This window comes from Ovis canadensis, chromosome 15 (assembly GCF_042477335.2).
Source record: "Ovis canadensis isolate MfBH-ARS-UI-01 breed Bighorn chromosome 15, ARS-UI_OviCan_v2, whole genome shotgun sequence".
Lineage (NCBI taxonomy): Eukaryota > Metazoa > Chordata > Mammalia > Artiodactyla > Bovidae > Ovis > Ovis canadensis.
Window position 1 is genome coordinate 86,977,358 of NC_091259.1, and position 27,711 is coordinate 87,005,068.

Genomic DNA, 27,711 nt, shown 5'->3' on the forward strand with positions numbered 1-27,711 from the left:
TTTTATTTCTAACCAATCTGTACTGATTTAACTTCGTGGTTTTTCTTAGAGGCTTGGTAGAAATTCAAGAAAGTTTAAAAGAGATCTATCATGTATGGCAAAACCAATACAATATTATAAAGTAATTAGCCTCCAATTAAAATAAATAAACTTAAAATAAATAAATTTAAATTAAAATAAATAAATCAATAAAAGAAAAGGAGGAAAAAAAGAGATCTATCAGCATGAACAAGGCTATGAGTGTCTAAAATACATTCCTCAATTATTTTAGGAAAGTATTTTAAACATTTTCCTTCTGTCAAAATCATAAAATCTATCTTCAGGATTTCTTATTAGAGTTCATTTCACTTCAAAGTTTTTTGCAATTCATTCTATGATCACTATTGCTTCAACTATCTAATAACTTTTTTAAAGAAAACCCCCAAGTTTTAGAGACCTGAAGCAACAATGATTTATTATCTCTCATAATCTTGTGGGCTACGTACAATCTCTCTCCACACTGAGGTGTCAGCTGGGCAGTAGGCTGGCTGTATGGTCCGTGAAGACCTCAGTCACATGGCTGATATTATATTTGATGAGGCTGACAGCTGGATGTGGTCCATGTGATGAGTGTCTGGCTTGGGCTTCCAATGAAGATATGGTGGTTGAATTCAAACATTTAAAATTTCCCTGGAAAAAAGTTCTAGCCTTGGAAGTTGTACACTTTTAAGCATTCTATTGAATAAGGCAGGTCACAGGGATGATAGCTCTCAGCTACATGTTGGATATTTCTAAAGACTACCAGATTTGATTTAATCTCAGAAAGAGTATCTTCTGCAAATAATCCAAAGATGTTGGAAATATCTGGGTTGGAAAAGACTGATGTTTGAGTCTCTGGAAAACTGAAATCAGCATTACTGCACAGGCCCTGGAGAAAAGCCAGACCTACTGATGAAGAAATAAAATGGTTTTCTGTGTTCTAGCACACCCCAGCAGAAACTAAGTGCCAGATGATGAGACAGCAAGTAAATATTCAGCATCTGCTGCTTATTCTGTGCTGGGTATTACAGGATCCACCAACTCAAATTTCGGTCCAGCCCAGTAGAAATCCATCAATTGGAAGTCATTTGCTTACAACCCGGTTAAATTAGGTTGAGATTTTAGTAACAAATTGTTTATATTGCCTATCTTTGCCACACAGACCCCCACACAGTTCATGCTATAGTTTAATAAGCTAGGAGTTTCAAATTAAGAGGTCCCAAATAATATTTGGACCTTAAGAGGGTCCAAGGAAAAGGTTCCAAATAAGACTGGAGTGGCAACAGTGGTAGCGAATCTGCCTGCCAGTGCAAGAGATGCAAGAGATGGGGGTTCAGTTCCTAGATCGGGAAGATTTCTTGGAGTAGAAAATGACAACCCACTGGAAAATTCCACTAACAGAAGAGCCTGGCAGGCTACAGTCCAAGGAGCCACAGAGTCTGACATGACTGAGCACACACGGAAATAAGATTTGAGCCAAGTGCAAAGAAGGGCTTTTACACCATGTAGGAAACAGAGGTGATCCTGAATGATAGCGGTGAGAGGAGTTCATCTCAGCGGGTAGAACATGGTCTTCTGTTCCAAACAGTGAGAGTGTGGCCTGAAGGTCATGGCCACTCTCTGACCCATAGATGGTGATAAGTAGCCCCGGACACTTGCTTATGGGACTGAGGCTATTAAGTGTCCGAGAACAGCATTTGAAGAAGAGGACTTTAGATGAACTTGTGAAAGGCACAAAGCATGCCGATTTAATTTTTATTATTATTTTTTTAACTACTAAGGAGTCACTGGGCTTCCCAGGTGGCTCAGTGGTAGAGTCTGCTTGCTAAGCAGGAGACAAGAGTTTGATCCTTGGATCAGGAAGATCCCCTGGAGAAGGAAATAGCAACCCACTGCAGTATTCTTGCCTGGGAAATCCCATGGACAGAGGAGCCTGGTGGGCTACAGTCTGTGGGGCCACAAAGAAGAGAACATGGCTTAGAGACTAAACAGCGAGGAGTAACTACTGCAGAAGAGGTCTGCGCTGATAAGAAGGATTGGAAAACCCATTGCAGGCATAAGCGCCACCTTCCCTTCCCCTCACAGCCCCATGAACACCATGGACAGCATAGCCAGTGTCAGGAATGAAGACCACGTATGTTCCCGAAAACACAGCTCCTTCCTACTGCTGCCAATGCTGAGTGCCCAATCTGTTAGAAGCAGAGACCTATGCCAAGGCCTGAGTGTGGCACCCCTCTTTTGAGATAAAAATCAGAAACACATGATACAACAGTTATATCAGACTCCTTGAATGTTGGACAGGACAGCAGTCCGTCCTCACTGAATTCAATATGTTGAAAAGGAATATTTCTTCCCAAGACCCATTATCCTAGGATATGTCATCTTGCAATAGCTTAAAGGGCATTTTTTTCTTTAAATAATAAGCCATACAATATTCCCTCAGAAGAAATACACTCACTCTACAGCAGTGAAAGTTTGACATGGCCATGGCACATAATGAACGGTCTTAACCGATTATCCCTTGTCGAGACTCAGTTGGCTTGATTGGACTTATGAATGGCAAGCTGACCACACAGCTAAGTCACCAGCTCAGAAAATGATTTGACCGCATTGGTGCACTGTCCTCCATGATACACCGTAGGTAACGAATCGATGAGAACGTAAGTTATAGTGTCCCTCACAGTATGCGATCATGGGTCTGAGAACAAAGACGTGCTAATAGAATGGATGCTTCTCTTCATTACATCCTGTGGCCAATTTTCTGATTTTATGTCTCCTATTCATTCCTATCATATTAGGCTCACTGGATTGTAGGATGAGAATCCCAGAGGGCAAATATTTGCACTAGCAGCTCAATTTGTGTTTTAAGAGACTGGAATCTTTGACTACTTCACACCAACAGGATGGCAGACAAGGAAGGACTTAGTGAGCCAGTTAAGGTGATCAACTCAGATTTACTTAAGAAATAAGGGGTAGCCACGCACAATAGAGCCAGGAAAAATATATATGAAACACAGGAATTCATATGGCATCTTTAGAACTTCTGTGCCCAGTGATAATGCCACTGCTGGTGAGAGACTGCACAAACTATTCATATAAATTAACAAAGATGGGGCAATTAATTTCTCAGTAATCATGCAGAATAAAATTTATGTCACTGCACCCAGAAGTAATCAGTGGAGCTAAAGTGTAGGCTGAACATAAAAGGGACAATGCTTAAATGATCATGTTAAAATGTTCAACCAGGAGAGTTTGTGTGTTTCATACAAAAATAAACACATTTTTTACCATACAAATAAACAATGTATCCAAATGATTTGAAAACATGCATCTACATAAAAATATGCATAAAGATATTTATGTATAATTTATTCATAATTGTTAAAATTTTGAAGTAACCAAGATGTCCTTCAGTAGGTGAACAGATAAATTGTGGTACATCCAGACAAAGGAATCTTATTCAAAGCTAAAAAGAAATGAGCTATTAGCTCTGAAAAGACACAAAGAAAACTTAAATGCACGTTATTAAGTGAAAAAAGACAACCAGAGAAAGCTACATACTATATAGTTACAACTCTATGACATTTTGGAAAAGGCAAAACATCAGAGATGATCAGAAAATCCATGTTTGCCATGGATGAGGGCAGTGGGGATGAGATGAATAGACAGAGCAGAGAATTCTTCAGTTCAGTTCAGTCGCTCAGTCGTGTCCGACTGTTTGCCACCACATGAATCGCAGCACACCAGGCCTCCCTGTCCATCACCAACTCCTGGAGTTCACTCAGACTCATATCCTTCTAGTCAGTGATGCCATCCAGCCATCTCATCCTCTGTCGTCCCCTTCTCCTCTTGTCCCCAATCCCTACCAGCATCAGAGTCTTTTCCAATGAGTCAACTCTTCGCATGAGGTGGCCAAAGTACTGGAGTTTCAGCTTTAGCATCATTCCTTCCAAAGAAATCCTAGGGCTGATCTCCTTCAGGATGGACTGGTTGGATCTCCTTGCAGTCCAAGGGACTCTCGAGAGTCTTCTCCAACACCACAGTTTAAAAGCATCAATTCTTCGGCTCTCAGCTTTCTTCATCGTCCAACTCTCACATCCATACATGACCACAGGAAAAACCATAGCCTTGACTAGCCGGACCTTAGTCGGCAAAGTGATGTCTCTGATTTTAAATATGCTATCTAGGTTGGTCATAACTTTTCTTCCAAGGAGTAAGCATCTTTTAATTTCATGGCTGCAGTCACCATCTGCAGTGATTTTGGAGCCCCAAAAAATAAAGTCTGACACTGTTTCCACTCTTTCCCCATCTATATCCCATGAAGTGATGGGACTGGATGTCATGATCTTCATTTTCTGAATGTTGAGCTTTAAGCCAGCTTTTTCACTCTCCACTTTCACTTTCATCAAGAGGCTTTTTAGTTCCTCTTTACTTTCTGCCATAAGTGTGGTGTCATCTGCATATCTGTGGTTATTGATATTTCTCCTGGGAATCTTGATTCCAGCTTGCGCTTCTTCCAGCCCAGCGTTTCTCATGATGTACACTGCATATAGGTTAAATAAGCAGGGTGACAATATACAGCCTTGACGCACTCCTTTTCCTGTTTGGAACCAGTCTGTTGTTTCATGTCAAGTTCGAAAATAGAGCAGTGAAAATACTCTGTTCAGTAGTGCAATGAGGGATTAAGTCATTACACATTTGACCAGAATCACAGAATGCACAATACCTAGAGTGATACCTAATGTAAATTATGGACATTGTGTGATTAAGATACATCAATGAATATTCATCTATTGTAACAAGTGCACCATTTTGGTGAGTGGTCTTGATAACTGGGAGGTTATGCATCTTTGACAGAAAGGGACATAAGACCAAAGATCTCCATCTCCCTCTCAATTTTGTTGTAAATATAAAACTTCTCTAACAAATAAAGCCTTTCAAAATATGCCCAACCATATAAATATAGCACTGCAAAGATAATAATAAGTTCATTTTACAGACATTTTAAAACCAAAACACTTTAACCAAGCATCATATTATATTTAACTTTGGTTCAACATGGAGGGAAAAATTTACATAGTGTTTATACTATTTGCATAGCTCGTGTCTCTCAAGATAGACTAAAATCCTCAATATTAGAGAGAAATGAGACAAAATTATGGTTTTAAAGTGCTTTATTTTTCATCTCTATTGACAAAGCATTTTATGTTCAAAGAGAATGGATAGTTTCTATCTCATTTTTAGAATCTGACCATTAAAATATTTCTGAGATATCTGCTACGTGCAAGTCAAAATAGGAAAATATCTTTTTTTGAAGGAGGAAATAAGACATAAACAAACTGAGTTACAAAGGACAAAGTCTCCTCTGCCTACTGATATTGAATCATTGTACAAGCATTGATTTAAAATACCCTTAGTCTGTACCCTTATGGTAGAAAGTGAAGAAGAACTAAAGAGTCTCTTGATGAAAGTGAAAGAGGAGAGTGAAAAGGTTGGCTTAAAGCTCAACATTCAGAAAACTAAGATCATGGCATCTGGTCCCATCACTTCATGGCAAATAGATGGGGAAACAATGGAAACAGTGTCAGAGTTTATTTTGGGGGGCTCCAAAATCACTGCAGATGGTCACTGCAGCCATGAAATTAAAAGATGCTTACTCCTTGGAAGAAAAGTTATGACCAACCTAGACAACATATTTAAAAGCAGAGAGATTACTTTGCTGACTAAGGACCATCTAGTCAAGGCTATGGTTTTTCCTGTGGTCATGTATGGATGTGAGAGTTGGACTGTGAAGAAAGCTGAGCACTGAAGAATTGATGCTTTTGAACTGTGGTTTTGGAGAAGAATCTTGAGCGTCCCATGAACTGCAAGGAGATCCAACCAGTCCATTCTGAAGGAGATCAGTCCCGGGTGTTTATTGGAGGGACTGATGCTAAAGCTGAAACTCCAATACTCTGGTCACCTGATGCAAAGAGCTGACTCGTTTGAAAAGACCCTGATGTTGGGAGGAATTGGGGGCAGGAGGAGAAGGGAGACAGAGGATGAGATGGTTGGATGGCATCACTGACTCAATGGGCATGAGTTTGGGTGGACTCTGGGAGTTGGTGATAGACAGGGAGGCCTGGCGTGCTGCAGTTCATGGGGTCGCACAGAGTTGGACATGACTGAGCTACTGAACTGAACTGAAATCTATGCGCAGCATATCTTTAGTAACAACACAATTCTTATTTTTAATTCAAATACATCTTTTCAATAATTTTTCTCAAAGCATTTTTTACCTCCCAATTCCTCAAGCTGTAGATCAGTGGGTTTAGCATAGGAATCACCACAGTATAGAAAACTGAGGCAAATTTGTCTTTATCTAGTGAGTGGCTTGACTTGGGCTGCAGGTACATAAAACTCAGGGTCCCATAATACATAGTAATAGAAAACAGGTGTGAGGCGCAGGTAGAAAAGGCTTTCTGTCTCCCTGTAGCAGAATGGATCCTTATGATGGCAAAGACGATGAATGCATAGGATATGAGAACAATGAGAAGAGAACAGAAGACATTGAATCCTGCAATCGCTAATAACATTAGCTCTTTGACTCGCGTATCAGAGCAGGCCAGAGCAATCAAGGGAACATCATCACAGTAGAACTGGTTGATCACATTAGGGCCACAGAAAACCATGTGGAATGTAGCCACTGCTTGTATGAATCCCACCAGGAATCCATAAATATAAGAGCTAGTGACCATTTGGATGCAGAGTTTCCTAGGCATAAGAACTACATAGAGTAAAGGGTAGCCTATGGCCACGTACCGATCATAAGCCATGACAGACAGCATCAATAATTCCCAAACTGAAAATGTAATAAAGCCACACACTTGAGCGGCACATGCATAAAGTGACATGCTTTTAATTTCACGAAAAGTGTTTACAAGGGTGTTTGGTGTGATGGTGGAGGAACCGTAAAAACCCACAAAAGCCAGATGACAGAGGAAAAAATACATGGGTGTGTGAAGTTGAGGACTCATTTGTATTAGTACAATCAAACCAAGATTACCCAAGGCAGTAATCAAGTAGATCAACAATAAAACACAAAAGAAAATTAGCTGAAGCTCTGGGTTATCTGTGAGGCCCAAGAGGATGAACTCAGTAACTGCTGAATGATTGCTTTCTGCCATGAAATAAATGATTCTCCAGTAAATTCCACCAGAGCACACACTCTGAATAATCTTGACTCTGTAAGGAATGATTAAGTGTGAGAAGGTATCCCTGGCTCTCCAGGATGTTATGCTAAATTCAGTTAAAGTAGAATCTTGATAAGGACTCTGAATTATGTATAAATTTACTTGTGAATTTACTGTAGAAAATATTGGTCTAGGCGGAAATTCCACTAAGAAGCTGTAAAAGAAGAAAGGGAGAATTTCAACTAAAATTTTCTAGACAATACAATAGCAAAGGCTGTGTTGTACTTTTCTTTAAAGGAAAAAAAAACATTCAGGATATAAAGTTGCTTTGATAGCAAATACATAAACATAATTTCTTAAGTTGTAAATTTCTTTCACAGAACTCATTTTATCATTTCATTAGAATATTAAAAAGTTAGCAAAATCAAGCATGGAAAGCATAAGTCAAAAATCAAAATACTAACAGTATGTATCTTTACTAACAGTTTGGTATAATATTAACATTTTCTTCATTTTGCTGATCTTCATATTCTATTTTTTCAATACATACATAATACTGATATTGAGGAAAACTGCATTCTGAAATTCTATGGCTATCTTTTCGGAAAATACACACCAGTGAACAATTTTCCAGATTGTAGAATGTTTTCAAATAATTAAGATATGTTTTTAAGCTCTATCTTGAAGTATCAAATTGTCCCAAGTGAATAGCATTTGGACAGCATTTAGAAAAACCTCATTTCACGGAAGATTGATACAGACCCAAGGTGGATTCTCAGTGCTCAAAAACTGGTACAACTGAATTTGTTCCCATCCTTTCTTAACAGGGCAGAGGATAAGTTAACATGATTTTCCTTTATCACTGTATCGTCTCAGGTTACTTCACATACTCCTTAAAACACGACAAAATAAACATGAGAACTCCTCCCGTGTTAAATTTGGATTGACATCCCCTTGAAAACTTATCTTGGTTATTCCTTTCTCTTTCTGTTCCCATCACCAATTTTCAACCAAACTTATTGGAACAGGTATCTGTCCCCAATTTCTCAAATATATTTGTAACTATTTTCAGTCGCTAAGTTGTGTCTGAATTTTTGTGACCCCATGGACTGCAACATGCCAGGCATCCCTGTCCTTCACTATCTCCCAGAGTTTGCTCAAATTCATGTCCTTTGAGTCATTGATGCCATCCAAACATCTCATCCCATCTCAACTTCTCCTCTTGTCCTCAATCTTTCCCAGCACCAGGGTCTTTATCAATGCGTCTACTCTTCACATCAGGTGGCCGGAGTATTGCAGCTTCAACTTCAGCATCAGTCCTTCCAGTGAATATTCAGGGTTGATTTCCTTTAGGATTGACTGGCTTGATCTTGCAGTCTAAGGGACTCTCAAGAGTCTTCTTCAGCACAACGCAGCCTTCTTTATGGTCCAACTCTCACATTTATACATGACTATTGGAAAAAATGATAGCTTTGACTATACAGACCTTTGTCAACAAAGTGATGTCTCAGCTTTTTAATATGCTGCCTAGATCTGTCATAGCTTTTCTTCCAAGAAGCAAGCATCTTTTAATTTCAAGGCTGCAGTCACCATCCACAGTGATTTTGGAGCCCAAGAAAGTAAAATGTGTCAGTTTCCACTTTGGGGCTACTCCAATGAGTCGAACATGACTGAGTGACTAAACAATGACAACACTAACAGTTTATCCCTTACACAATTTTCAAATCTGCTCATATTTATTGCTTTATTGGTCCAAGCACAATGATGCTTTGTTTATTTTTCTTTTGCAAATGAAACCTAACTTTTAGTCTTGTCCCCAGTCAGTCATTGTTCTCTGTTCCTCAATTATCAGCTTATATGAAATTTTACAGAAACTTTATTCTCATTTTGTCCTGATGAAATCCTTCAGTATCTCCCCATTGCCATTTGGATAAATTTCAAGCTCTTTCTAACATAGCTCTTGAAAACTTCATTTCTGCATCTCAGACCAGGTGCCTCCTGAAACATTTTTTATCTAGTTTTTATGTCACAGGTATTCCAAATTGCTCTATATATTTAAGTAGGAGACAAAATCTTACACATGCTCTATTCTCTTCCTAGAACGCTTTTCTTCTGCCATCATTCTTTTTATCTGCCTGATTATCCTTCTGCTTAGTTTTCTCTATTCTATTGAATCATTTCCTCTTAGAGGATTTCAAAGCAGCTTAAGTCCCCCTCTTATACACATTTTTGCAGCCACTAATTCCTTCATAATGCTTAAACCACACTATATTGAAGACAGCCATTGATATGTCTATAGCACATCCTAAGCTTCAACTCCTTTTGGCAAGCAATGATATTTCTATCTTATATTCAATTTAATCATTACCTCCAACTGTACCTAGTATACAGAAGATGGCCAATAATTATCCTTAAATGATTAAATGGATAAAAGATATATTTTTGTATGTCCAAATTGTTTCCCCCAAAAACGGGATTGAGCACATTTTTCTACTACCTGATGCCTTTCAATATTCAACATGTCATCATTCAATTCAACAACAAACCTCTAAATAGTTCAGTGTACCTGAAAAGAATCTTTGTGAGGCCAGTAACATTTTAAATTACCTGGGTATTTAGGAGACAACTTTGTATTTTGTGTATGTAGTCCCTCAGGGAGATTTCTTTCTGTACTACGTTCTTTTTAACAAACACTGAAAGACAATATAATTATACATACAAGAACATAATTATTTAATGTCTAGTAACCGGGAAAAAACTGTTTCCCTTGAAACGGTAGGTCACTTTTTCAGCTATGTTTAGTTAAAGAATCCAGAGTAAAGGAAAATTTTAATGATCTCTCTTGGGATAACAGCTCGATTAGCTGCTATGTCTGCTGTGATTACTTGTTCTGAAGTCTGTCACAATGGCTTTCTATTAAAATTATAAGTTTATTTAAATTAAATGTGACATCTATGGGCCTTGTATTTCGTTTTTGGAAACCATTGGATAAAAACGACTTTCCCAATAAGTAACTTCTGAGATTAATGTTCAAATCGACATTATGATTGACATTTCCATTCAGCTGCAAAGATTAAAATAATATTCATTTATTTCTCTTCAGTATTTAGAAGACAAAACACACCAATCATAGGTCAATTGACATTTCACAAAACTATATGGACCACTCCATTCACGACTTGCTTTAGATGTAGAGCCGGATGATACCACATGTCTAAGCAGAAAAGACATTAAGAGTTTTGTTCACATAATGGGGCTTTCTAGGGAAAGGAGGGTGAAGTCCCAATCTGACCTGAAAATATGGCTAGGAGGAGCCAGTAATGGTTACGGGGCTTGAAGTTTTTTATTGTGATGAGTGAGTTGGACTGAGTGAGGGTTCCCATGTGCAAGAAAAGACTTGCAGGGTTTGAATCTTCTGCAAAGGAAGGAGCAGTGGGTTCCTTACTCCAGTTATGGACTACAAGGACACAAAGTGGTGAGGCTGGAGAGCTGTAACTGGTCAAGCAGCAAAAGACAGACTTAGACACTGCTCTCCACACCTCTTTTTTTTCATCAGGCTCCCCGTCCTGTGATATCAGAGATGAATTTTATAATCATGCATTTGGATACATCTTTTTCTGTCCCAAATAAGGAAGACTCTTTCTGTGATATAGGGTAAGATTATTTGTGCAATAAAACAAAGGGAGTTGACTGAGGTTTGGACAAAGGCACCCAAGAGGATGTGCCCTTAGGCTGCTCCAGGCCTTTCTGGTGAGCAGGCACAGCCAGTGGACTCAGCGTCCTGACATGAGTCCCTCAGGAGCCTGTACCAGGAGTCTGTGAAGTGAGCCTGGACAATATCTGACCATGTCCCGGCACAGAGTCTGTCAGCTTGTCAGCTGGAATCTCCCAGGCCATGCCCAGCACACGCTGGTTCACTAGTGGTCTGCCATGGGAAGAAGGAATGACACCCAGGTTGAGGAATGGCAATACTCGGAGCCCACAACCAACAACCAGCCCTGAGCATGACCAGCCTCCTGAAGCTGCCCTGTCTGCAGAGTTAGAGAGGGCCCACCCATCCTCAAGCAGATGCTCGTATCCAGGGAGCCTTAGTCAGAAGCTTGTTTTATGTATTTATTTATTTTCTTTTTGATGAAGCAAAGGTGTTTTAATCAACATGGTGTGAGTATATATACTGTCTTATAAGGTAGTTATTCTCAACAAAGATAAAGATTAAAATTCCAGACTTACAAAACATAGGCAATCCATATTAAAGAGAGAGAGAGAGTTCTAAACAATCACTTTTACCATATGGTTCACAAGAAGGAAGAGGGTACTTATCACTGTATAGAAAAACTAATGAAGGAAATGCCTGGATTCTTCAGCCCCCAGGAGAGGCTTGCCTCTCCCCTTAATTCCTGACTATTCAAGAATTAATAAGGAGCAGAGAATTCTTGGGGAGACTGGTGGGCTGCCCTCTATGGGGTCGCACAGAGTTGGACACGACTGAAGTGACTTAGCAGTAGCAGCTTAGCAAACAATTAATTCCTGACAGATCCAAAACAGCACACAGGAAGCCTCCTGTTAAATGCTTCCTAGAGAGTTCCCCCTATTTTATTATATTTGTAAAAAAAAGGTCTTGACCAAATGAGTTTGGTTAGTATTAACCAACCTTATAGAAAGGTGACGGTAAACAACAAATATAATTATCAAGACAATCACCAAAGTTATAGTTCCAGACCCAATACTTTGAAACCATCTTCGTGGGTCTAGCCCAGGTAATTTGTTCAGCTAAAGTTTCCAAATTAGGGGAAGAGGGCAGATTTTTAGAAAAAGTTTTAAAGATTTTTTTACAGTAATTGTACATTCAGAGAGGTATTATCATGTATATTTTGTAAATGAAATTTGATTTGTTCCCAGTTGTAGGCACTATGATTGAATTGAACAGGAATAACACAAAATTGAGTAGCTTAAAGAAACAGAGGAATTAATACAAGTATATAGTTTGCAATTAATACAAGTTACAGAACGTAAAAGTCTTATTAAATTGTAAATTTTCTATGGCTATAACAAAAGGAAGTGGGACACAGGCCACGACTGGTGCCTATGAAATGTCCGGTCCAAGTTCCAAGTTCTTCTGTGCTCTGGTGCTCACAGCAAGTTTCCAAATAGCCCATTGTTCAGGCCCACTCTGTTTATCAAGGATGATCCTAGGACGAGGTGGGGCTAATCCATGGTCAAGCCACTCAAGAAGTCCTTTGTCATAGTAATGTTCCATCGTAGTGTCAGTGACCTTCCATATCACACACAGTGTTGTTAATATCCTCTGAGCAGGCAGATAACCACATACCATTGGGTCCCCAGTCAACAATTGTATGATTAGACACAAACATTGATTTTCTTGACTTGGTTTGACATTTGTCCTAAGGAATGGGAGTATAAGTAAAGTTTTTTTGTAAACCCTTTGCATAATTTTCTTTGTTCTTTCCCTAACTCTTTTCCGAAAGTCTCAGTAGTATAAGCATGGTTAACAGACAAAGAAAGGGCAGTAAATAATCCAAGCAATGTCTGAAAGTCTTCTTTTGGAGGCAGGACGAAAGCCCAAGTTTGTCAGCTGACGTTTTTGCACAATTATGCTGGGCCCATGCACAAGCTAAGGACTTCAAGCCTAAAGAAATGTTAATTAGTTTTCTTTCCTGCCCAAGGTGTGAGGGCCCTTTCCTGTTCTAGGGAGAAAGCATATGCATAGAGTCATTAGTTGAAATGATTGGTCCTCTCTCCTTCCATTCGATCACCTGTAATAGAGGGGGGTTGGGTATTAGTCAGACGCGGGGGGTGGGGGTGGGGAGGGGGGAAGGTACAGGCCAAAAGACTGAGCATTGCCAGGAGAATGTATTCAGGACTCGGAGGCAATCCCTGTTAAGACACCAAATTTTCAGCTTGATTAGTAGGGTTTTATTTGTCTCCAAGTGAGGAGATCATCGGGGTGATGCTGCTAAGGGCGGTGCTTTCTGGAGTTCTTTAGAGCAGACACAGCCCATATTGGCTCCAGTACTCTTGCCTGGAAAATCCCATGGATGGAGGAGCCTGGTAGGCTGAAGAGTTGGACACGACTGAGAGACTTCACTTTGACTTTTCACTTTCATGCATTGGAGAAGGAAGTGGCAACCCACTCCAGTGTTCTTGTCTGGAGAATCCCAGGGACTGGGGAGCCTGGTGGGCTGCTGTCTATGGGATCGCACAGAGTCGAACACGACTGAAGCGACTTAGCAGCAGCAGCAGCCCATATTGGGATTTCTTCTTCCTGGGGTTCTTGTTTCATCTTCATTTTGAATGCCAGGGGCCCCATTGGGTCCAATCAGCCTCAATAGGCTCTTGGGTCACTCCGTCTGAGAATCTGCCTACGTGTACCAAGTCCCTGTTCTGGGCGCCACTTGTTGAGGTCCTTTAATGGAACGGAACCTGGTGGTCTGGAGTCGACGATAAGAAAGTAAAGGAGAGAAAGAGGCTGATATTCCTTGGTTTACACAGAAAGCCAATAAAGCCCCTGCACAGAGCTTGCTGTGTTCACAAAGGCCTCAGGCGCCCTCTAGATGGGGTGAAGGCGCAGAGCACCTTCTCGAGAGGGTCTTAGAAGCCCAGGCAGGAAAGTGAACTCAGAGAGCCTCTGCGCTCCAGGGGATCAGCCTGAAAAAGAGAGGGAGAGAGAGAGAAAGACACGGGGACCAGAGCTCTGATGGAGCAAAGGTCAGGAGCTTGTTTTAAATGAAACATTCTGAATTCCTTGAAAAAAACTTACTATGTATTAAATATTGTATTTTTGGTTCCTGGGCTGTTGCCAATGTCCTTGCTATTTAGCCTGCCACATAGAAAGTTGCATAGAGAGAGGTTTGTGGCCACACACAGTGGAAGCAAGTAGTGGTTGCTGGTAAATTTGTCTTAGACTTTCTCCAAGTGGGATAAGATGAAGTCCCTGCAATCTAACATATCCTGATGTACTGGATTAACGCCACGAGACAACAGGGAAGGTCACTGAAAAAATTTCAGGTGAAAAGGCATCTGCCTTTCTAAAATATACTACACATTGGGGGAAATTTTCGGGGGCTCGGGTTGGATCCTGAAGAGCATGTTTGAGGTTTATATGAAGGTTGACCTCACCCTGTGTTTTGGAATCTTGTGATTTTGTATACGTTTGCTCTGTCATATCCGGTTCTTTGCAACCCCGTGGAATGTAATCCACCAGGCTCCTCTGTCCATGGAGATTTCCAGGTAAGAATACTGGAGAGGGGTGCCTATTCCAGTGGTAAAGAATATACCTGCAATGCAGGAGATACAAGAGTCATGGGTTTGATCCCTGAGTGGGGAAGTTCCCCTGAAGGAGGAAATGGCAACCCACTCCAGTATTCTCGCCTGGAGAATCCCAAGGACAGAGGAGCCTGGTGAGCTACAGTCCATGGGGTCAGAAAGAGACAGAACTAAAACAACTGAAAACACATGCAGGCATATACATGTAACCTCCCTTTTCTTGTGCTGTGTGTATGCAGACGTGGAAATATAATGTTGTACACTTGAAACTTATATAATATTATAAACCAATGTTACCTTAATAAATAAAGAATGTAAACACATCAGTTCTTTTTATGCTAACAGGAATTGTGCCTTCAAGCAAGAGACTGTATCATAAACCATTTTTAAAACTTATTTCAGCTTTGAATTACCTTTTATAGATCATCACCATGAGTCTATAATATCTTGAAATATACTTGAGAAGACTCATCTTAGGAGTACACAGCACATAGTACACACTGTGTACTATGCAGATGCAGTGGAATCTGTGGAAGTGACGCGGAATCTGACAGGTGGTGGCTATGATTTAAGCCTTCTCTGCTTGGGCCAGGAGGCACAATAAAAATGAAACAGTGGATACAAAGGTTGGTTTTCCTCTGTAATACTTGACCTCCCAACATGAAGTAGTGAAACTGAGTCTAAAACAGCTGTATTTATCCTCCTAACTTAAAAGAGTTGAATACTTGAGAAAAGAACTTGATATATTCATTACTTTGGCTATAATTTTAAGGCTGATCATAAAGTTACTAACAAATATACAGCCATTTAAAAATATTGTACAAAATTGCAATTTAAAGTTTTCTAAGAAAGTATGGTATATTGCTTTGTGACAGATTGTGACAAATGAAAACTACAATCTTAGTAATAAGCCCTTATAAAACAAAAGGCAATTGTGTTAAAATAAACTTTTACACAACAGAGAAGATGCATGAATTGTTTTGTTTATTTTCTTAAGGAAAGATATATTACTTTTAAGTATTACTGGCAAGAAGTTATAGCCTTTTAAAGTTACAAAGGATTATGAACCAGAACATCAAAATAAGAAATATGTTAAAAATATTATTCAGTTAAAGCATTAAATTAAAATTAAATAGCAAATGCTAGATGACTTATTTAACTTTTTATTTTGACATAAATTCAGAGTTTCAAGAAAACATGCTTATATATTACAAAGAATTCGGGTACAACCTTCGCCCATATTCCTTAAATATTAACCATTTTAACACGTTTTTTTTCTTTTAACTCTTTGATTGTCAAAGACATGATGTCTCTTTATTTTATATACTATTTTTTATAACATTTATTGTCTTCTCTCCAATTATATAAACAATACTTTTCATTGCCCACAAATTGAAACACAGAAAAACCTAAAGTAAAAATTAACCATCACCTATAATCTGCATTCTTAGAGATAACCTTCATTTGCTTTTACCCCAGTGCCTACTTTTTCTTTTCTTTTTTTTTTTTTTAAGTTGAATTATAGAATACTCATTGAAAGGAGTGATGCTGAAGCTGAAGCTCCAGTGTTTTGGTCATCTGATGTGAGAGTTGGACCATAAAAAAAGCTGAGAGCTGAAAGATTGATGCTTTGAAACTGTGGTGTTGGAGAAGACTCTTGAGAGTCCATTGGACTGCAAGGAGATCAAACCAATCCATCCTAAAGGAAATCAGTCCTGGTTACTCATTGGAGGGACTGATACTGAAGCTAAAGCTCCAATAATTTGGCCACCTGATGCAAAGAACTGACTCATTTGAAAAGACCCTGATGCTGGGAAAGATTGAAGGCAGGAGGAGAAGTGGACAACAGAGGATGAGATGGTTGTGTGACATCATCGACTTGATGGACATGAGTTTGAGCAAGCTCTGGGAGTTGGCGATGGACAGGGAAGCCTGGCGTGCTGCAGTCCATGGGATCGCAAAGAGTCGGACACGACTGAGTGACTGAGGTGAACTGAACTGATGCATATAGTTGACTCATCGGAAAAGTCACTGATTTGAGTAAAGATCGAGGGAAGAAGGAGAAGAGGGCATCAGAGGATGAGATGGCTGGATGGCATCACTGATGCAATGGACTTGAACTTGGGCCAACTCCAGGAGACGGTGAGGGACAGGGAAGCCTGGGGTGTTGTAATCAAGAGGATTGCAAAGAGTCGGACACAACTGGGCAACTGAACAACGATAACAAAATAACTGACTTACAGCACTATGTTGGTTCCATCTGCCCAACATAGTGACTGAATACTCTTACATGTTACGAAATATTTGTCTAGTTACTGTCTGTTCCATGATCTGTCTAGTTACTGTCTGTTACCGTACACACATGTATTGCAATGTAATTGATTATATTGCCCATGCTGGCTGCATTTCAGACAGTGACTCATTTATTTTGTAACTGGAAGTTTGTACTTCTTAAGGTCTCTCACCTAGTTCACACATCTCCCCACTCCACTTTCTTCAAGAAACTACTTATTCTCTGTTTTATTCTGTGTTTTTTTTAGATTTCACATGGCAGTTTAATTGTATGGTATTTGTCTTTTTCTATCTGACATTTCACTTAGCATAATACCCCCTGGTTAACCCACATTGTCACAAATGACAGGATTTCATTCTTTTTTTTTTAATGGCTGAGTAAAATTTCATTTTTTTGGATGGATATTTATGGTACTTTCATAAATCGCTTATTGTAAATAATTCTGCAGTGAACATAAAGGTGTATATATCTTTTCAAATTACTGTCTTGTCTCCTTTAGAAAGACACCCAGATATGGAGTTCTGATCACATGACATCTACTATTAATTTTTTGAGGAATCTCCTATTCCTTTCGGTAGTTTCTGTATCAACAGTGTGCAAGGGTGTCCTCTCTATTTTATTGGCAGCATTTGTTATTTGTTACATTTTGGTAATAGTCATTCTGACAGATGTGAGGCAATATCTCACTGTGGTTTTAATTTGCATTTCCCTGCAACCTCATTTTATAAGGCAGGCATTGCCTTGATACCAAAACCAGATAAAGACATTACCAAAAGAGATAATTACAGGTTAATATCCATGATGGACATAGATGCAAAAACCCTCAATGAAATATCTTCTTTTTAAAAGGAATAGTGGCAGATGATATGATATTCTGTATAAAACATTCCAAGAGGTCACCAAAATACTGAGAAAACTCACCAATGAATAAAGTTGTTGGACACAAATTTAATAAATAAAAATCTGTTATACTTCTATATAGTGATAATGAATCATCAGAAGAATTAAGAAAACAATCTCATTAACAATTGAATAAAAAGAATAAGATATCTGGGAATAAATCTAGCCAAAGAATTTTCTCAGAGATCAATGACATTTATGAATAAAATTAAAGAAAAAATAAATGGAAATGTATATTCTGCTCATTAGTCTTGTTAAAATAATTATTTTCTCCAAGTCTGTTTATATATTCAGTGTAATTATTTTCATATGGTCATAGGTGTATATTACTCAAAGCAAGGGCGTTCTTCAAAGACCAAATAATTTCAGTAAAAATCAGCAAATTAACTATATTATTGGATCTATAGACCTTACTCTTTGCAGAAGGACATGCTTCCCTTGTTAAAATTCAAGTTACTGTTTCAGTCTTTTTAAGTCAGATTTTCTGTCCGTGTTGGTATCTGTGTCTGTGCTAGAGTTTTAGAATCAACAGTTCTTTTCAGATTCTTCTTACTCATGCGTGTGTGTGTGTGTGTGTGTGTATGTGTTTGTGTATGAGTGTATTTTATACCATACTAATAATTGAAAGCTGCTTTAGTAATCTAAAGATGATATGATTTTTTATCATGTATAATTTATGAATTGAAGAATTCAAGTCAAAATTCCACCATGAAAAAAAGAGTGATCTACAAAAGAAAATTTAACCCACTATTTGAAACTGAACTTATTTCAGCCTCATATCTTTCAATATTGCTGTTGTAGTTCAATCACTAACCATGTCCAACCCTTTGCAACCCCATAGACCATAGCACTCCAGGCTTCCCTGTCCTTCATCGTCTCCTGAAGTTTGCTCAGACTCACGTCCGTTGAGTTGAGGATGCTATCCAACCATCTCATCCTCTGTCGTTCTCTTATCTTACTGCCTTCAATCTTTACAAGCATCAGGGTCTTTTCCAGTGAATCAGCCCTTCACATCAGTTGGCCAAAAATATTGGAGTTTCAGCATCAGTCTTTCCAATGCATATTCAGCATTATCAGAAGTTATAATTTACAAAATAATAAAAATAAAATTAGAAACTAAGTGTATCTTCTGTATTAATATTAACTTTCACTTGGTGGCTCAGATGGTAAAGAATCTGCTGGCAATGCGGGAGATTGGCTCCATCCCTGTGTCAGGAAGATCCACAGGAGAAGGGAATGGAACTCACTCCAGTCTTCTTGCCTGGAGGATTCCTTGGGCAGAGGAGCCTGGCAGGTTACAGTCCACGGGGCAGCAAATAGTTGAACAACACTATCACTTTCACTTTTTAAATATTGCAGTGTTAGAAAGCATGTTACTAAAGGCGTGATCATGCAGAAAAACTATTTGTTTTTTGTTTATTTGCTTTTTGGGGAGATATCCAAAATGTGAAGGCTTTCAGTTAAAGCATGGATCACTTATATTATAGTAGAATACACTTCTCCCATAGTTCTCTTCAAAGCATTTTTTACTTCCGTGTTCCTCAGGCTGTATATGAGAGGACTCAGCATGGGAATTACCACTATATAGAATACAGAAGATATTTTATCAGTATGCAAGGAATGGCTTGTTTCTGGTTGCATATACATGAAGATGATCGGACCATAAAATATAGTGATGGAAGTCAAGTGGGAAGCGCAAGTAGAAAATGCCTTTTTTTCTGCCTTCAGCTGATTTAATCCTTAGAATGGCAAATAGAATGAATACATAGGAGACAAGGACGATGAAAAGAGAGAAAAAGATATTGAACCCAGCAAGTGTGAACAATAGCAACTTTTTGATGTATTTGTGATGGGTTTCATGACAGGCCAGGGCAACCAAGGGGACATCATCACAGTAGAAGTGATTTATTACATTTGAATGGCAGAAAGGTAAGTGGAATGTAAGAACTGCTTGTAGGAGTCCCACGGAAAAGCTATATAGATATGTGCTAAGCACCATCTGAATACAGACCCTTTTGTTCACGACAATGGTATAGAGTAAAGGATTACAAATGGCCACATACCTGTCATAAGCCATGACTGAGAACATATAAAATTCACAAACCACAAACATGATAAAGCAAAACAATTGAATGGCACAAGCAGGTAAGGATATCCTTTTAGTTTCTTGGAGGAAGTTCACCAGAGTGTTAGGAGTGACTGAGGAGGTATAGGAAAAATCAACAAAAGCTAAGTGGCTAAGGAAATAATACATAGCTGTATGAAGCTGAGGACTGACACGAATTAGCGTGATTAATCCAAGATTACCCATGCCACTAATTAAGTAGATCACTAAAAAGATCCCAAAAAGAAGGGCCTGAAGCTCAGGACTGTCTGTGAGTCCCCAGAGGATGAATTCAGTTACTTGTGAATTATTGTGTTTGGCCCTGAATTGCATATAGAAGCATATCACACTGTTAGCTGCAGAACATCCATTGCAGATAATCTTTCACGTTGTGGATTAAGGACCTCGCTCATGCTTATTTTATGGTGACCATATTGGAAAGATAAATCCTCAGTGGTCAACGGGCCCCCCTCGGATTTCAGTGCTGCCTGCTTTGGATTTGAAGGGATTTGCTGCAGGCAAGAATTCCAACACACTCAGTAGTCAGGATATTTGTTAAGGAAGACAGAATATTTTGAATTAAAATATAGGATATCATGTACACAAACTTCCAGCATCATAGGTAGTATAGCAGGATAAATATTTCAAGAGTTAAAGAGATGGCCATGAATATATTAAGAGAGTAATATATTAAGATGAAACACAAGGCATTTCAACTAGAATTAAGACAATCATGACTCTTCCTAAATGTTATGCTTAATGTGCTAGCCAATGTAATGAAGGAAAAGGTGAAATATAGTTATGTATATAGTATTAAAGTGTATCTAAACTAATATGTTTAGTAAAAAGATAATATTGAATTTTTTATGATTGTGACAATGTCTTCTATTACAATAGATAGAATGCTATGTAATGAAAATTATAGCATAATTTTCACAAAAATGTGAAACTTCAAAGAAAAGTGAAAACATAGTTTTCAGAATTCCACTTCATATGATAAACAAAACATTTAAACATAAAGCCTAATTTAATATTGAGCTTAGCAATATTAAATTGCTATATTCATCTTATATATTCATGCTATTTATGTTTAAGTCAAATAAATTCATAGTTTCACATTATTTTTGGTAGAATGACATTTAGAAAAGGAATTCATCTGTAGTCTTGGTCTCATGACAACAGATTTAGTCTTCGATATCCATTTCACCTTCACAGTGTTGAAGAGATGGAGGCGTACATAAGTGTCTGAGATGTTTTGACTCCTCAAAGATCAGATCTAGCATTCAGATTTGGGCTTTCAGACACCAGGGAATCTATGGTCTTTAATTGAAGAGCTATGTCCTGGTAAAAGCTCCATCTTGCCAAGACAGGACAGTGTGAATTCAAAGACATTAATGACAGGCTTTGAGTATATAGAATAGAGACTCAAAATTTGCTGCAGGAACCACTGAAATGTTCAAATAGTGGATAAATGTGTTTAAAGCAAAGACAAAAAGAGAAACTTTTGAGAGCTGTAGATTAAGTCAACCCTGTATCTCTATGATTCACCGAAATGTGTACTATATTTCCTTTCTCTGGTTATGTTTCATTAAACATTCAAATGGCATACACACACACACACTCTCACACGTATGGTCTTCACAGGTGGTGCTAGTGATGAAGAATCTGCCTGCCAGCTCAGGAGATGCAGGAGATACAGATTCGATTATTTGGTCAGGAAGATCCGCTGGAGTAGGTAATGACAACACGCTCCTGTACTCTTGCCGAGACAATTCCATGGACAGAGCAGCCATGGTGGGCTACTGTCCATTGGGTTGCAAAGAGTCAGACGTAACTGAGCAACTGAACACACACACACATACACACACACATATACCTATATACATTCATTAATATATATTAAAATGACATGCAAATTACAAACTCAAAACCATTTCCTGTGTAATTGCAAACTGTTCAGTTATCATTACAGTTATCTGAAATTGTATGTGCATGCCTGTATATCTATATCTATCTATCTATATCACAGTTATCTGTTGTCTACGTTAATCCTCATTTATAAATTGGCCTCTCACGTACAGTACAGTTGGGACTAGAATTAAGGTTCTTTAGCAAAAGAGATGATGTGCAAATGCTTATGATTTATTATTACTCTTCTGTGTATTCAATATTTTAGAAGACTCCAAACTTTGTAATGCTGTCTTTATTTAATTGACAAATAAGCTACAGGAAGCCCACACACAGTTCAAGTCCATCCTTTGACTACAAGGCATGTGTTCCTTTCCAAGCTAGGCTGCATTGGCTAGTATGCTCATCACATTATAAACTATACCTTATCCAGTGATGACCAACTTACCTGAGATCTGCCCAGTGTAATTGCATAGGATCCTTGCTACTGAAAAATGATCTATGACGTTTCAATTATTTTGTGTATATTAATTTAGAATATATGATTCCCCTGGGATTCCCTTCTTGAGTTACATGTTTTTTAGATAACTTGAAAAAATATAACAAGATCTCATAGGCTTTTAAAAAAGAAGTTCACTTAAAAATTAGTCTTCAGAGATCAAACCAGGTGTCAGGCCATCTTAAAGCAGTGACTAAGGTAAACTTTGGATGTATTATTCTTCCGAACAAAGACAATTTGAAAAATAAATAAATACAACTTGTTAAATGTATAAATATGGAGAAGTTTTATGAGTTCATTCATAATTTAAAATTATTTTTATTGGGTATACTTGATTTATGGAATAGTTCTATAACATTTTATTTTTTGAAGAAACTAGCAAATCAGGGAAAGAAGTACAACGTGTATCTTTGTTCTTTATATGGGATATGATTAATGGAACTGGAGAATCCTGAACCAGGGATTTTAAAGTGGTGGAAAGGTGAAACCTTTGTCCTATAACTAGTTATATATCCAGATAATGATTTGTTATGCAATTATTCATTTGAGAAATAAAAAAAACATTGGTATAAATTCTTATGGAGCAAAGAATTATTTTTTAAAATATAATTTCATTTGAAAATGAGAGAATTGGCAAAAAATTCTAATGGGCACTTTTATATCTGAAATCTCATTCTAAGTGAAAATCTTTAGAAAATTTTATTGCACAATGCACATACATGTAGAAATCCAGTATTAAGAATAGGCATTTTGGTAGCTTAAGAGAAAAAAAATCAGACTGTGAAGAAAATTCCGTTTTTATTCATTCAAGTCACTTTCTTAATTTCATGAACATAAAAGCCTGGTTTCTATTCATGATGACTTTTTTCAGGGCAGCTTTCACTTCCTTATTCCTCAGGCTGTAGAGTAAAGGGTTCAACATGGGAATGATCACCGTATAGAAGACAGAGGCCATCTTATCTGTGTCAAGGGAATGATTAGAACTTGGCTGTAAGTACATAAAGATGAGGGTTCCATAGAATATGGTGACTGCCAGCATGTGGGAGCCACAGGTAGAAAAAGCCTTGCGTCTGCCTGCAGCGGAGCGCATCTTCAGGATGGCGGAAGCAATGTACACATAGGAGACAAAGACAATGAGAAGGGAAGAGATGAACATGAGACCAGCGCAGGCAAAAATCCATAGCTGCTTGGAGTGAGTGTCTGACCTAGTGAGCCTGAGAAGAGGCATGTTGTCGCAATAGAAATGATTGATGATATTGGAATGGCAGTAGGAGAGGTGAAAGGTGAGGATGGCATGAAATAGGGCGACCAGGAAGCTGTAGCCATAGGGGACAGCCACAAGCTGAACGCAGACGCCTGGGGACATTACGACCATATAGAGGAGAGGGTTACAGACGGCCACATACCGGTCATAGGCCATGGAAGCCAGTAGCAAACACTCGGCAGTCATGAAGGCCAGGAAACAGCCCAGCTGGGCAGCACATCCATTGAAAGGGATAACATTTTGTTTGTACAAGAAACTCCCCAGCATTTTGGGTGTAATGACAGAAGAATAACAGAAATCAACAAAAGCCAAGTTACTAAGAAAGAAGTACATTGGTGTGTGGAGTCTTGAATCTGTTCTGATGACTAGGATCAGACCCAGGTTGCCTGCTACTGTGAAGAGGTAGATGGATAAGAACAGCACAAAGAGGGGCATCTTCAACTCCTGACGATCTGTGAGGCCCGCGAGAACAAATTCCGTCACCTCAGTGCAATTTATCTGGATCATGTGTCTTCAGTATGTCTGGATGAAGAGAGGATAATGAAATCCAACATAATTAAATTCAAGTCTTAATATCCTTTAAAGCAATTGGTATAATCCACATGAAAATGCTAACAGTAAAAGTGCTAGCATCCTTGAGTCTGGTGATGAGACAGAGTAAACGGAGATGTTTTATAGGAGAGACATATTTATCTCCCCCAAATCAAGTGCATTTTATGAAATTAACAGCTGTAGATAGGATTCAGTCCACACTGACTCTTTCCTCAAAGCTCTTACATTGTTTAAAATTTAACATTATTTTTTTCAAAACATTAAAGCTATTGCTTTTATCAAAAATATCTTAACATTAATACTATAAAGGAAAATGACCCCCTGCAGTGACATCACTCTGACAGACTTGCATATGTGATGCAAACCCCACATTGTCGCAGTGCTGACAGAGCCATGAGCAGCACGCTCTAGCCATGTATTCTATACTCAGCACTTATTGCAGGGAGGCCACCATTGATTGCTTCGTAGTCTTCACGAATGTGTTAATAATGCAAATGCTGGAAATGGGCAACTTTATGAAGGACTATGGCTACCTCATGGGTTGTTATTTTAAAAAATATAATATAATATTTTTTATTTGACTGCCCTGGTCTTCCTCAGTGCACTCAGGCTTTCTCAGCTTGCAGTGACCAGGGCTACCCTTCTGTGTGGTGCCCAGGCCTCTCATTTCGCTGGCTTTCCTTGTTGCAGAACACTGGCTCAGTAGTTTGGTCACATGGGCTCAGCTGCCCCGTGGCATTGTGGGATCTTCCTGGACCAGGTATCAAACTCATGTCCCCTGCATTGGCAGGTGGATTCCTAACCACTGGACCACGAGGGAAGTCCTACTCTGGTTCTGATATTCCCATCTTTTAGACAGGAAAGAAACATTGAGAGGTAAAGCAACTGAAGTAAGCTCAGACAGCCTGTCTGTAACACAGGGCTTTCAAACTAGTGTTCTTCTGATGCGGGAGCCCACTCTCTATTAGAGAACTGACAAGCATCTGCCTTATAATGCAGGGTACCCAACTGTGTTGATTGCAGCATAAGCGATGTGAGTATATAAAATCCACCCAATATTCCGAAATGGAAAAGTACCTGCAAAAGATTGGATAGATGTATATGTATAACTGAGTCACTTTGCTGTTCAGCAGAAATTACAATATTGTAAATCAATAAAAAAATATGCTCCAATAAAAATTAAGAAGTCAATGTAAAATTTATATTTTATTTCACTTATTCTATTCCATCTATGAGAAAAAAAATACAATAGAGCCTCAGTAATGAACAACTGATTTTCTAACAGATAAATGTTGAAAAATGCCATTCCATTGAGACTTATGCCAAGCAAGGCACAGCAGAAAGAACCCTGAATGAAATTGGGAGATCTTTATTTGAATGCTCTGTCGCCCTCAAAATACATTAATTTTAGTATGTCATAAATTCAGTTTGTTCCTTAATTTCCTAATTTAATGTGGTGCCTATTTTATCAAAATCAAAAATAATTTTTAAGTGTACATGTGTGGATGTTTCTACAACTTTCTATGGGAAGAAGATAATTTTTGATGGTGTTGATCAGTACATGAAGCAAGTCATCAGAGTGTTTAAAAGCCTAGTTAGTGGTCCCACGAATAAATGAATTCCACTTTAAAATAATCAAGCAATTACTGTATTGGAAGTTTGGTTTACTAGTTCCAAGACAGCAGCTAAGAGTTCATTGTTTAGCAACTACACATGCTTCAGCATGCCATTTTATCTTATCTTAAAGGTAGCGCATGCATATATTTGACAATATATTTGAAAGTATATTATATTTGGTCTTTTATGATCTAACTCATGATTTTTATATTCAGACTTTACATACTCACCTGTCTTATGCTGCAATCAACACACAGAGTTATTCTGCAGTCCTCAGTTACAGTATGCCTTTCCATTTTTCCCTACTTCCTGTGTGTCTTATCCCATACTTACGTCTACCAGGTGAATGGTAATTAATGAGTTGGAAGAAAAAACCCTATTTATTCTTCAAAGCCTATCAAAACTCAACCTTTCCTGAGAAGAGAATTCTTTAAATTCTAGTTCCTCTGTTACTTACCAGTTTTCATTTTTATGTTGTGGAAACATTTTATATGTAATTTATTTACATATAATTTATGATTTCCATCTGCTTCTATATTTCTTCTTTTGATAGACTGTCTACTCCATGGGTGGAAGTCATGAATTCTTTATTCATTTCTTAATATAGCCCCTTCTACATGCTTGGTGATAATGAATTAAATATTAATTTTGTCATGCTATTTCAATTTATGCCCCTGTTCATAATTCATACTTTTATTTGTATCAAATATGTTAAGGGTCACAATGAAGATTTAATTTAATGTGCTTATCTCTCATTTTGGGTAAAATGACTAGATTTGCTAAAATGGAAAGGAGGCTTGACATAGTTTACAAACTAATCAGTTAAGTGCCTAACTTGTCTAAATGTTTGAATAGATTCTATCTCTATTCAATTTTTTTTGAATATTTGAATCTCAAAATATTTGAGATTTCAAATATTTTTTTAATCCCAAACTACTAAATACGCATTTTATATAATACCACATGCACAACTGAAATAAGATTAGAGGAGGTATTCTTTCCCTTGTTTCCAAAATGTCATCCAAAATATTTTATTCTAAAATTTATTCTATTCTAATTCATTTTAAAACTGTCATTTGTAACCCAATTTTTAAATATACTCTTCTAAACTATACCTGGGCAGACTGTGTTCCTATTTCTTCTCCAAATAGGTCTGGGCAGCAGGAAACTGCAAGGTTTTGTCACTGACATATCCCAAGGGTTCTTTCTTACTTAGAGTAGGAGGCAAGTAAAATAATCAGCAAGCTTAGAGCCCACACCCCAAAGGGATCCCAAGGCAGGCTGGAGATCAATTAGCATTACTATTCTGTTTTGAAGAACTTCAGGTGTACAGTTCTGCATTTGATGTCATTCCCTAAGATTTTCTAGTTTTTGAATACTCTTATTTATTTGTTGCTTTAATTGTTATGTGGTTGTTGTTGTTCAATAGAAGAATTTAAATCTATCCTTGGAAGAAAGATAAAAATTACCTTGTGAATTTTCTAACTACATATCTTTCAAAGAAATAAATATACAACTCCTCCAAGAATCTATTTCTGAAAATCATTGTCCTATTCTTTGAAATGTTCATGAAGTGCTCATTTTCTCTTTAGGTTGTCTCTCGCCATCATTACGCGATTTTCTTGGTGACCTAGTCTAAAGAACACTCTCCCAGAGAGCTTTCTTAGCTCTTCTGTGTCTACAACAAGGGTGTACAGATAGAAGATGGTTTTAAAATTTACTTGGAAACAATGTGTCTGCTGTAAACTGAATTGTATCCTCCCCAAATTCATAGATCAAGGGCCCAAACCCAATGTGATGATATTTGCAGATGGTCCTTAGGTAGTTAGGGTTAGAAGCGATAATGAGAATGGGATCCTCATGATAAATCCGTGCCTTATAAGGAGAAACACTAGTTTATTCCCTCACTCTTTACACATAAACACACACAAACATGACACTCTCTGATACACACACACACACACCCAGAATAGGCCATGTGAGGTGAGCACAGTTAGATAGCAGCCACATACAATGCAGCAAGAAGGTTCACACAAAGAACCAAACTGATCAGGACCTTGACTTGGACTTACCAGCCCCCCAAATTATGAGAAAATAACT

At 38.1% G+C, this 27,711-nt stretch overlaps 2 protein-coding genes and 1 pseudogene across 2 annotated transcripts; all 3 read right to left on the reverse strand.

Annotated features, from left to right (window-relative positions):
* Positions 1-6,248: 6,248 nt before the first annotated feature.
* On the reverse strand, positions 6,249-7,184 carry LOC138420754 (olfactory receptor 5AL1-like). Its single transcript, XM_069554185.1, has one exon. It carries the CDS (start codon positions 7,182-7,184, stop codon positions 6,249-6,251), a length of 936 nt encoding a protein of 311 aa, XP_069410286.1.
* An 11,959-nt stretch (positions 7,185-19,143) lies between these two features.
* On the reverse strand, positions 19,144-20,104 carry LOC138420225 (olfactory receptor 5AL1-like; annotated as a pseudogene).
* Positions 20,105-22,989: 2,885 nt separating this feature from the next.
* LOC138420565 (olfactory receptor 8U9) lies at positions 22,990-23,949 on the reverse strand. The gene has a single exon (XM_069553856.1). The coding sequence runs from the start codon at positions 23,947-23,949 to the stop codon at positions 22,990-22,992; it is 960 nt and encodes a 319-aa protein (XP_069409957.1).
* Positions 23,950-27,711: the final 3,762 nt, after the last annotated feature.

Excerpts from the sequence above, each read along its gene's own strand:
- LOC138420565 (XM_069553856.1), bottom strand. The coding sequence starts at position 23,949 with ATGATCCAGATAAATTGCACTGAGGTGACGGAATTTGTTCTCGCGGGC.
- LOC138420754 (XM_069554185.1), bottom strand. The coding sequence starts at position 7,184 with ATGGCAGAAAGCAATCATTCAGCAGTTACTGAGTTCATCCTCTTGGGC.